General features: G+C 53.8%; 2 protein-coding genes across 2 annotated transcripts; both read right to left on the bottom strand.

Annotated features, from left to right (window-relative positions):
- Positions 1–1,234: 1,234 nt before the first annotated feature.
- On the bottom strand, positions 1,235–7,111 carry COCCADRAFT_10040 (uncharacterized protein; the record flags this gene model as incomplete). Its single annotated transcript, XM_007720152.1, has 2 exons — positions 1,235–6,514; positions 6,572–7,111. The coding sequence occupies 2 exons, from the start codon at positions 7,109–7,111 to the stop codon at positions 1,235–1,237; spliced, it is 5,820 nt and encodes a 1,939-aa protein (XP_007718342.1).
- Positions 7,112–9,215: 2,104 nt separating this feature from the next.
- On the bottom strand, positions 9,216–9,948 carry COCCADRAFT_10039 (uncharacterized protein; the record flags this gene model as incomplete). The annotated part of the gene is made up of 2 exons (XM_007720151.1): positions 9,216–9,776; positions 9,832–9,948. The coding sequence occupies 2 exons, from the start codon at positions 9,946–9,948 to the stop codon at positions 9,216–9,218; spliced, it is 678 nt and encodes a 225-aa protein (XP_007718341.1).
- Positions 9,949–11,108: the final 1,160 nt, after the last annotated feature.

Here is an 11,108-nt window from a genome sequence, read left to right as displayed (position 1 = left end):
GCTATAAAATCTTCTAGTCTACTTTGTCTGAAGATCTGGCTGGCTCTGGATAAAGCGCGACACCTAGTTCTTGCTAATAGGCCGTGGAGGTGGATCTTGGCCACGGGTAGCGAGTAGAGCGTCTACTATCTGTCGTACGTCGATGATATGGGGCGGAAAACCGCGTCGGTCAAGGTCTAGGATCCACTGTATAAGGGACTGCTCTTCAATGGGTAGTAGCTTTTGATTGACAGAGACTGTCTCTAATCGTGGCTGGGTACCGCGGAGACGCGTCTGAAGAGTTGATTTTGGCACATCGTACGCTTTTGCGAGAGCGTAGATAGACTGTTTTGGATTATTACGATAGGATGCTATAGCAAGACTTATTCTACCTTCACGAGAAGCCTGTATAGAACGTTGTTGTCGCGGCATGGTGGTTGTGGTGCAGAGCGTCGCGTTAGGTTAGGTGGGGCGGCCAGCTTACTGGTGTGGCCAGCTTACTGGTGTGGCCAGCTTCCTGGTGCTGCACGTTAAGGGTTAGAGTCTTATATAATCGCTACTCTACCCTACCCCTACCTAACTCTTGGCAACTCTACCTCTACCCAACCTCTACCTAAATACTAGTCTATATAGTACACATATATAAACTATACTACGCCTATAAGCTAGGCGACGAATAATAAATAATAAGCTTATAAATAAACTTTAGCTACATGGAAAGAAGAACGAGCGTTAGGTTTTTTCCTCGCAAGATATACCCCCAACGAGCACTTCGTTGTGGAACTGGGTATATACAAACGTTAGAACAACAAAGTTATCAAAAAAAAGAGAGCGAACGGATGGCCCGAAATTTGCCTTTCCCTGATCCTTCTTCATCCAGAGACCATCTCGTTTCCTCTCTCTCTCTCTCTTCTCTGAATACATTCCAAATAAAATCATATCCACCACGTAATGTTGTTAAAATAAACCCTCCTACTATATAGACAAAGCTTCCTGGTTTGCTTTGGTTGAACTAAAGACTGTTTTTCCGGCTAGCACACAACGCTTCGCCAATAGAAGTAGCGATAAGCACTACAAGAAACCAAAAAAAACAAGAGATGCCGAGTATTGAAAAGCCAAGATAAGCAAATGGTCGTTTCCCAGTACACTACCAATTAGAAACACCACCAACACCACGCTACCGAAAACATACTTAAGCTGTAGACGCAAATGAACAATTTACTAAGGAAGTATCAAACCACAGGTGCGATACAATCTAGTCATCACTCGCATTGTTCGGCTTCGCCGAGGCATTCTTTGCTTTAGGTGTCGGGTCTGGATCTGGACTAGCCGCTTCCTTTTGTGCCTTTGGCGTTTCCATGACAAACTCCTCAACGTCATCGCCCGGTTGTTCGGGAAAGATGACGGGCGGTGTGAGTAATGAAGGCGCAGACCCGGATGTGGGAAGGCTTCCTTCATATTCCTCTGCTGCCCGGTCCTCTGTGATCATGGGCGGTGGGGATGAAGGCAACGTCGAATCTGGCTGGCCAGGGTCTTCGACTGAAATGACACTACCTCTGCTGTTTGTGCGCATCATTTCAATCCCGAGCTTTGAGGTTGACTTTGGTCGCGACTTTGGGCTCCGGGTACGGATGGGAGCGTGGCCCAATTCGTCGTCCTCGTCGTCACCAGACTCTGCCGACTCATGCTTTCGCGTTTCGAGTATACGGCGCTTTGCACCAACTTGTTCTGTCGATCTCTGACGGCGGATCGTTGCCTCCTCAAGAGAAGGTTGTGTGGAGTCCCCGTGGGGTAGGTCAGGTGGACCGCCACGATTGGAGGGAGCATTCTTGGTATCTGCATTGGCGGCATCATCCCCAATTGCCAGACCACCTATGGCTCGCGCCATGTCTCGCTCGCGCCAATCGTCTGCGTTGTGGATTCTGACAGGTATGTCCTCGCCTGCACGACTGTCGTTGTCACCGAAGAAGCTAGAGCTAATCGAGTCTTCGCGGCTAGAACCTCGGTAGCTGGCTGAAGGCACAGCTGGGAAGCCTGACGAATGCGAAGAGGGGCTATCCTCCTGGCGCGAAGACTCTTGACGGAGGCCAGAAGCAGGCATGATCGACGGGAATGATTGACTTGGCGTCCATCCTGGCGGGGGCGCTTTCCATTGACATAACCTGCTTAGCGTGTCGGTGAGCTTAGCAACCGTGGGCGGCTTCTCAATGAGGGCATCGAAGTAGTGCGGTGCCTGAAGTTCTTTGAGATACCCCGTGACAGCAACAATAGGAGTGTGCGTGTTCGCGTTCTTTGTGTCGCGGATCATACGGGCAACGTCTGCGCCATTGACTTGAGGCAGCCGGAACTCCATCATGATGACATCAAATTTGACTTCTCCCATAGCGTAACGGATTGCCTCGGAGCCATTGGTAACTGTCAAGGTACGGCAACGCAGCTTTTCCAGCAGTTTCTCCATGACAAGTCGAGATACTGGATGGTCCTCGCAGATCAAAACGTCCAGTGGCCGGAAGAACGGGCCGTCGCCAAAGCTGATCTGAGACAACCTACGAGAACTTTGTCGACGTCGCTGTACGCGGAGAAGAGCTTTGGCGCGAGAGTCCTCGGTATCCGATGATGACGGTGAGACGTCAAGGACCTGGCTTCTTCGCTTGTAGTGTCCTGGCAGCAAGTTATGTACAGCGTCCTCTTCTTGAGACCCGATGGTCTGCGATCGAGCCCGAGGCGAGTCGGCGATCGCGGACCCTGCAAATGTCTGGCGTTGTCCAGCTGCAGCCTTGTCCTGAGACGCCCCTGTCGATGATGGGGTTTTCGGGAGTTTGATCGGCGAAATGCCATCTGGAGAAGGCCTCATTCCGGGCTGCAGTGTTGAAGGGTTGCTCGTCGAGTGCGACAATGTAGACGAGCTGCTAGACGTCTTTCGTCGATCGTGGTGTTGTCCAGTACTGAATTGCACGAGCAACGGCGAGGAAGGCTGCGAGCCACGACTAGGAGAAGAATGCGGTCCGCTAACGGAGGGAGACGATGGTCGTCCAGGGGCTCTGTTGGTAGAAAGTGTACGCTTCAGAGAACCAGGCAACATTGGGCTATTCTCCAAAGATGGCGAAGGCGATGTAACGTTGGGAGACTGGAGAGGAGGCGTTGGCTTGTTCTGCGGGAGCATAGCTTCGGCACGCAGTTTTTGAATCACGTCCTTGTTGGCCTTTTCTAGAACCGGTAGATTCTTGTAGCTGAAGTTGCCAAAATCATCAGCAGCCATGGGCTCGCTAAGCCGCCGTGTCCTGCCTTCTCGAACATGCGCTGGGATATGAAGCGGGATTAGTCCACGCTTCATGGTCGACACGGTCACTTGCGACCGCACTCTAGATAGAGCGTCATGAGGTCGATCAGGGTAATCGGTACTGGGGGTGCCTGCAGGCGTAGTAGCCTGGTCTTCGAACTCTGGATTGAAGTTGGCCATGGCTGCTCCTCTAGAGTCAAAGTACTCTGTGTCTTCTGGGTTCTCAGGTGCAGGAATGAACGAAGCTTCGTCGTCTCGCAGCGTGTCCCAGTTGATGTCAGCGAACCAGGGATGGCTCCTGATCTCCTCACCACCACTGGCGAACTTTTCGTCCTTATTTGCACCTAATCGCTCGGCCGGATCCGAGCACATGAGCCGATTCATCAGGTCTTTTGCCTCGTCTGAAATGTCATAGAGCTCATCGTCGTCCGCTGGCCAGTCAATCTTTCGCGCAAGGATGTTCTGGAACACCTCGTCTGGGGTATCGGCATGGAAAGGTGGGTATCCATAGAGGGATTCGAACAAGATGCACCCTAGGGACCACCAATCACTGACTTCATCCTGGCCATTGCCTGCAATAGTCTCTGGAGCTAGATAGTCAGGAGTGCCAACGAACCGCCGATCACTGTCTTCGGGGTCAAACAAGGTCATGGGCGGAGGTGGCATTGTAGAGGTTGGGCCGAGCACGCTGTTCTGAGCCAATGCGCTGTGGCTCATTGAGACGGGTACTGCGTATGGATCTGGTGAGCCATCGTCACTGAGTGCTTCCTCTTCTATCGGTGATCGTCCACGAGGGTGACTGAACGAGTCGTCAACTATTGAGAAACGACGGAACATGGCTTGCAGTGCATCACTGTCTTGGCTATCGCTCCGAGTTCCTGAAGGCCGTCTCGACCGTTCACGGCTTTGCTGCGAAGTCTCTCGGTTCAGGCTAAAGTATGATGGCTGGCCGATATCACCGGTAAGCGCGGGTGTCATAGCCGGTGTTTGCGAAGGTGAGTGGTTAAGATCAAACGACGCAGACCGTGACGACCCCACAGATGTTGCACGATGAAAGGGACCTGTCTTCAGTAGGTCGGGTGCCGGTTCCACTGATTTCAGGGCACGCTTTTGACGGCCAATCATACCCATGCGTGACAAACCAAAGTCAGTCAGCTTTAGATGGCCTTTGCCGTCAATGAGAAGATTGTCAGGCTTCAAGTCGCGGTGAACAATGCCGCGGCTGTGCAGATGCTCTACTCCCAAAACAACCTCAGCCAAGTACTTCTTGGCCCAATCTTCAGGCAGAGCTCCAAGAACTTTGATCAGTGAAGCGCAATCACCACCATTCAGGTATTCCATGACCAGATACAGGTAGTCTTTGCTGGAAAAGGTCCAGTACAACTTTGCAACAAAGTCACTCTCGCCTTGCCACATCATAATGGCACGCTCAGCTTTAACATTGGTAACTTGATTCTTTGCAACCATGTCGGCCTTTTTCAGGACCTTGATGGCATAATACTCGCCAGTAGACTTTTTCTTTGCAAGGTAAACACTGCCAAAGGCACCCTTGCTGATTGGCTTAATGATTTCAAAATCTTTGATAGACGGGGGAACCGCCCGTGGCTGTGGCTGGGTGGAGGCAATGAGGCGAGGGGAAATCGGCCTCGGGCCGTCTGAGCCAGCAGTAGACGACTGTCTGCGGTGATGTTGTATCGTGTGCATCATGGCCGGCGACGAAAACTCGGTTGTCTGCAGAACGGGTGAGGTGATTGGTGAGTGGATGCCTTCAACACCACTAGGAAGGCGTGGCTTGGTTGTCCGAAGAGGTGAAGAAGGCGGGGGCACCATGGAGCGAGCTGGCGATTGTTGGCGACTGGACATGACACTCGGTAGTATCAAACTCTTGCGCTTGCGCTCTCGTGAGCTAGCTACTCTGCCAAGGCCAACATCAGAGGTCGCGGGCGAGTCGGCTCGGCGCGGACCAGAGAGTACAGACGAACGCATGCTGGTATCACTCTCGGCACCAGTGTCACTTTCAAAATGCATGGACTGGCGCTTGTTGTGTGTTGCTATGCTGATGGCACCAACGTGTGATCGTGGTGTTTGGCATCCTCCTCTTGGGCTGCTAGATCTATTGGAGCCAGCCACCGAAGACTCCCGGCGTCCGACTCGTGCTGGCAGCGAGGCATCCGATGTGTTGCGCAGGGCATGCGCCATTGAAGAGGGGGGATCAAATGAACATGGGAATATCCCCTCCTCGCCGGGAGCTATGTCGGTAGCCGTATCTGTGTCATTTGTATCTGACTGTACTTCTTCTTGTCGCTCATCCTCGGACGAGCTGTCTTCGCCTGCAGCGATACGGGCAGCTTTCAGGATGGCAGCTTCAATGCATTCCTGAACCAAAATGTCGAATTCAATGCGCAGCCGCTCAGAATACTCGAGAACACGTCGGTGACGTATGACGGCGTCAACCTTTGCTCTTGCAAGTTTACTAGTGTCTTCACACAACAGCTTGAGGCCTTCAGTGTGGTCAGCTGAGCCCGTGGTGGGCGACTGCCATTGGAGAACCTGTGATATGCGATTCTCAGATTGCGGTGATTGGGTGCGAATCTCTGCAACTGACTGGCCGCGGGTATTGTCCTTGACCGCTGGTGTGTTGATCTCAAGGGCGGTGTCACATAAGTCGAGTACTAGCTCGACGATGCGCGCTAAGGGTCTTCGGACGGCAAATGACCGTGCACGATGATGGCCAAACCCTGATGGGCGCTCGGAGCGCTCGCGAGATCGCGAGGGCGGGGATGCTGGGGAGTTGCGGCCAGAGGGAGTGCTAGAAGGGCTACCCGAAGAGGGTGTTGATGTCGAGTGGATAATAAGGCCTTTGTATTCTGCGGGTTGAAGGGGTTGCACGGAATCTATCGAGGCAGGTCTTGAGCGCTGGCTGTGAGACTCGAGAGTGTCGAGGACCTTGACAATCGCGTTGCGGTGTTCTGCAAGAGTCTCTTGGGCCATTTGCACGTCCATTTCTGCGCGGTGCTCCTGGAGACAGAGTTCAGAGTGCTTCTCAAACCACCAAGGGGTAATCTGCCGTTCGCAGATGCGGCAGAGAACAGGCAGTGGCGGAGCACAGTTTCCAGGATCTGTAGTACATTGTTCGGCAAGACCCGTCAGGTAGTGAGCGAGGACTTCTGCTCCGACGCCAAGGGCCTCGACAAGGACCTCGGGAAGATCAATGGTGACCTCCCGAATGACCGAGGGTCTCACCATCCACATGGTCTGTAAGTGTTAGTTAGTAGTTATGTGCGAATGTCGTCGATGTATCCCGGTACGTACGTGGCTCTCGGCTCCAGTTGTTCGATCGTAGACCATGATGCCCTGGGCTTCTACGTTGAGGAACTGTTCCTCGTCATCGGGCACATTGGTTGGCGAGCGTGGCGTAGACTCTTGGCCTTGGGCAACAGAGTGCTTGGGCCGTCGTTGGCGCAGAATGGAATGGGGGCCTAGTTGGATGGTGAAACGGGCAATGTGGCTCCTCGAATCGTCCTTGCGGACGGACTCGATTGCTTCTGCGAAGCCGTCTGCGCCGGAGCATATCAAATCAAGCACCGGCTTGCCCGTGACTTGGGCAGGCAGAGTGCCAATGACATCGGTCCACGAGGGGCTGACGTAGCGGATCTTGCCCTCGAGGTCCAGGTCCATGATGATGTTCAGACTGTGCTCGGCAGCCTCCTTGAGGTCTGCACGCTCATTGCGCATGTCCTGGCTAACGGTCCTCTCCATGCTATGTCGATGGCCAGGCGAGGCGGTGGCCTCATGCTTGAGTGCCGTAACGGCGGGGGGAGCTAGCGTCGTGGGTTTCTTGTCGTCAGCCATTGGTGCTGTTGGGGGTTACGAATGCCGTGGGTGCGGCTCTGGTTGCTCGGGCCCGAGGTCGGGAGGAAGAGGGGATGGGCGCGCGTGCCCGAGGGCGTATTGGTGATTTGCTATGAACAGAAGGCTCCCAAGACCATGTTGGAGGGCTCTGAGATGGACCGGGAGGGCTTGGAGTATAGGAGGCGAGGGCCGGCTTTGTGGTGCAGTGCGGTGCTGACTGCAACGAGGACGAGTCTAGAGCAGCTGCATTGCGGAGCCAGACGGAGGATTGGACAGTGCAACGGGGACCGAGGAGCGGTGGCAGCAGGTGATTTGACGGCAGCAGTGGCAGTGGAGGGAGAGGAGGAGGTAGTGGTGATGTAGCAGAAAGCGGCGGGTGGGTATTGTTTTTTGGGGCGTGCTTGGGGGGTGGATTGGCGGAAGTGGTGGGTGGGTGGAGAGATGGAGAGGGGCAGAGGGTGGATGTATCAGCCGGCAGCACGAGCGTGTTAGAGCGACAGGAGGAGGAGGAGAAGAAGGTGAGGTAAGTGGATGCAGCAACGGCGTCGTGCAGCAGCGTAGTCGGGCAAGCGAGGGGTGGGTGAGGGAGCCCGGCGAGGGATGGAACGAGGGCAGATTGTGGGTGGGCAGCGCTATCCAGCTGGCAAAAGTCGCCAGGCCGCACGCGTCGAGTGAAAGTCACACGGAAAAGCGCCGTGCAGGGCGGAGGCTAGCAGCCGGTGGGTGCAGATGATGCTGCTTACCCTCTGGCGCACGGCGCGCCCTCTGCGCCCGCCCGACACTGCTCAACGCTGCACCATCCCGGCTACCAAAATAATACAGCACAACGGCACGCCAGCGACTGGGCCGAATGCTCGGGGAGCCATGTATGTTTACCATGCAAACATGCCTTGATGCGACTACATGCGACACACGATACATGTCACATACACAAGGGTAGTAATGCCGTCGCTGTCAAATGGGTGTGTATATGTGCTTATGGCTATTATTGTTGTTGCTGCTACCGCTACCACCACCACCACCTCCTTCACCACAGCCACTGCCACTGCTACTGCTACTGCTACTGCTGCATCTTGATCCATGCCACCACCGACCAGACCGCCTCCCCGCCGCACACTCCCGGCAACATCTGGCTCAACTGCATGGCTCTCCCTGCGCTGCTGCTGTTGTTTTTGGCGCCGTTGTCGATACTGTTTTTTTCTTCTTGTTGGCGCTGGTGCTGCTACCGGTGCTGCTGCCAGTATTATTGGTGCTGGTTGTGGTGGTACTGTTGTTGGTGCTCCCCATATAAACAAGTATAACTACATATTCCATACTACATGGCACCGCAGCCCAGCCCAGCCCAGCCCAGCTTGTCAGCTCACGCCCAGCACACGACCACAGAGTGCTTAATGCTAAACACCACGGCAACCTACCAGGCGTTGCACTGCTGCAGTGGCTATTGCCCGGCCATCAACAATGAGCCCCTCACCACAACCTTGCAGCGTCGCCTCGGATACAAAGTCTGACTTTGCTGCAACAAGACGCACATTTTTGCTATCCGGCCAATCACCGCCCGCCCGCTTGCTCCCTTGCCTCTTCCCCGTCGTGCACCATGTGGATCAGGCCCCACTACGTCAGCAAAGCCTTGCCCGCGGTCATTTGGGAATCATATACACACAAGTCTATTCACTGACCTCCTATCTACACACATCTACATGCTACCTACCACGTACCTCATCTGTCCCTGCTTCTGGCCATCACTCTCATCTCGTGTCTGTCCCAGAGCCCACTCGCTATGCTCCACGGCCACTAAACCCAATTTCATTTCTCTCCCGAGCATGTCCCAGTACGTACAATACTCTACAATACACACGTACGTACATCTGCTGTATCTTTGCCCGTACACACGTACAGTAATAAGTATGCAATGCTCCCCACCACCACAGCACTAGCGTCGCGCTAGTGAGAATCGCCACCTGCTCAACGAACCATGCACGCGGCAAACACGCAATTGGACACGCTCTCCAAGCTACTCTGCATTCAATGCTACACCACCTGCCCGTCCACTGCCCCGGATCTTCCTCTGCTTACCCCGTCTTCTACTCCATGTACTTGTGTACATCTATTCAAAATACACTGCTTCCGCTTCCAGCACCCTCGTCTCCCCTGACAACTCGCTCTTGATTACCACCCGGGGGTCCTCCCTGCTCGCCGCAACCCTCTTGCCCTCGACTTCCTTCTCCTCGTACAACACTTCGACCACTTGGCCCTTATCAATCCCACCGCGCCCATGCCACTGCACCTCTTGACCCCTCTTCGGAACCCGCGTCTTGTCTCCGGCTGCCCCTGTTGGCTCCCCGTCACCTCCCCCTGTATTCTTTGCTTTCTTGTTCGGGCATACCGCGTTTGCTCCCCGCCCACGCTTCTTCCCACCCTCCTCTTCATGCTCATGCGACCCTCCCTTGGGCCTGCGCTCCTCCTGCTGGAACTTTCGGTATTCCCGCTCATTGCTCTCCATATATTCGGGGTCGTCCCAGTGTGTTGTGCAGTCGCTGACGCTCTTCTTGTTAATCTTGACGTATCCCTTGGTCGAGCTGCACTCCTCGTCTGTCGCTGTCTCATGTTTCTCGTCGACCCTGTGGTCACTTCCTCGCTTCTTGTGTTCCGATGCCATCATCTGCCCCTACGATTGCATGGCATTAATCAAACGCCCACTTCTTGCGCACATCGCCTCGTACCTTTGTAGCCGACCGCTGACTTGGCGCGCATCCCTTGCCCCCTCCCTGAACCTCCTCCCCCTTGAGTGGCTCGCGGACCTCCAGATCGCTATACTTGTCGTCCGTCTTCGAAGGCATAGTGACTGCGTACTTTCGAATGCTGAGATGTAGTGGTACTGTTGTGGGCTGACAAACGTGGTAGACCTTTTCTAGCAATTGTTTGCTGCGAGGCAGAATACGACGCATTTTAAACAATCAACTCGACGGATAAACGCAATTATCTATCCAATTCCAAGTCTCCTTCCACTGACGTATACGTCCCGGCACAAACAAACACCCTTTTCCTTTTTCTTCACGCCAGCCACCTCATATCAAGTACATCATCATCATCATCAAAAGCCCCCTCACCAACTCGCGACGCGCCCAGATCCCCTCACGACCGTGGTACCACCCGCGTTTCCACCCTTCACAAGCGTACCGCAATGACATCAATGATATTTCAGCGTGATCCGCTTTTAGCTGGCGTAATAGCACGGTCATTGTGCTTCGATCGTACTAACGCCAATCGGTGTAGACCTCACGGTCTAGCCGCTGATCCACCCGACGATAAAGTTCCCCCTTTGCTCTGCCGCTATGCATTCTGTGCAGACATGCACGCCATGAGTCTGCGCTGCAATATCCCAGGCCCATTAGCTCTTTCAGCTGCAGCCCGAGGCGTTTACACTCCACTATGATACTAGCCCGTGGAGAGTGGTCTGAGCTTCCTGGATGCATGTGAGACTGACAGCGCTCATGAGAAGCGCGTCGCTCTCTTTCCTAGACCAAGAACCAGGACAGCTCGGGTAAGAGATCCATCAAACTATTGAGCCTGCAAATCGACGTCTTACCTTCGCGTGCCACTGCTCCTACTCTAGTGGGCTACGAAACAAATGAGCTTACAAATCTCATGGACTGCTAAATCCTACTATTCAGGTCTGATGTCAAACTCTTACTAAATGGTATTCACGAGACAATTGTACTTAGAAAGGGTCCGAGTTGGAACATGAGCTCGCCAATAATCTTTACAAATAAGCTGCTAGTAAATTCTACGAAACGTCATTTCTTCAATCCCATAGCTAGCTGATCGTAATACTATTTGTCCATCTCACAGAAACAACTGCCTACTCGCCCCACGTGCCTAGTTCTTCCGAACTAGGCCCTACCCAGCTCAACGTCAACCACCAGCTCAACGTCAATTTCATCAACCCACACGATTTATATAGTAAATTGACCGCGCAAATACGTAAAATATTATATAT

Source organism: Bipolaris zeicola (genome assembly GCF_000523435.1).
Source record: "Bipolaris zeicola 26-R-13 unplaced genomic scaffold scaffold_410, whole genome shotgun sequence".
NCBI classification, from domain to species: Eukaryota; Fungi; Ascomycota; class Dothideomycetes; order Pleosporales; family Pleosporaceae; genus Bipolaris; species Bipolaris zeicola.
The sequence above is the reverse complement of the archived record's forward strand: the minus strand, read 5'-3'. Positions and strand labels throughout refer to the sequence as shown.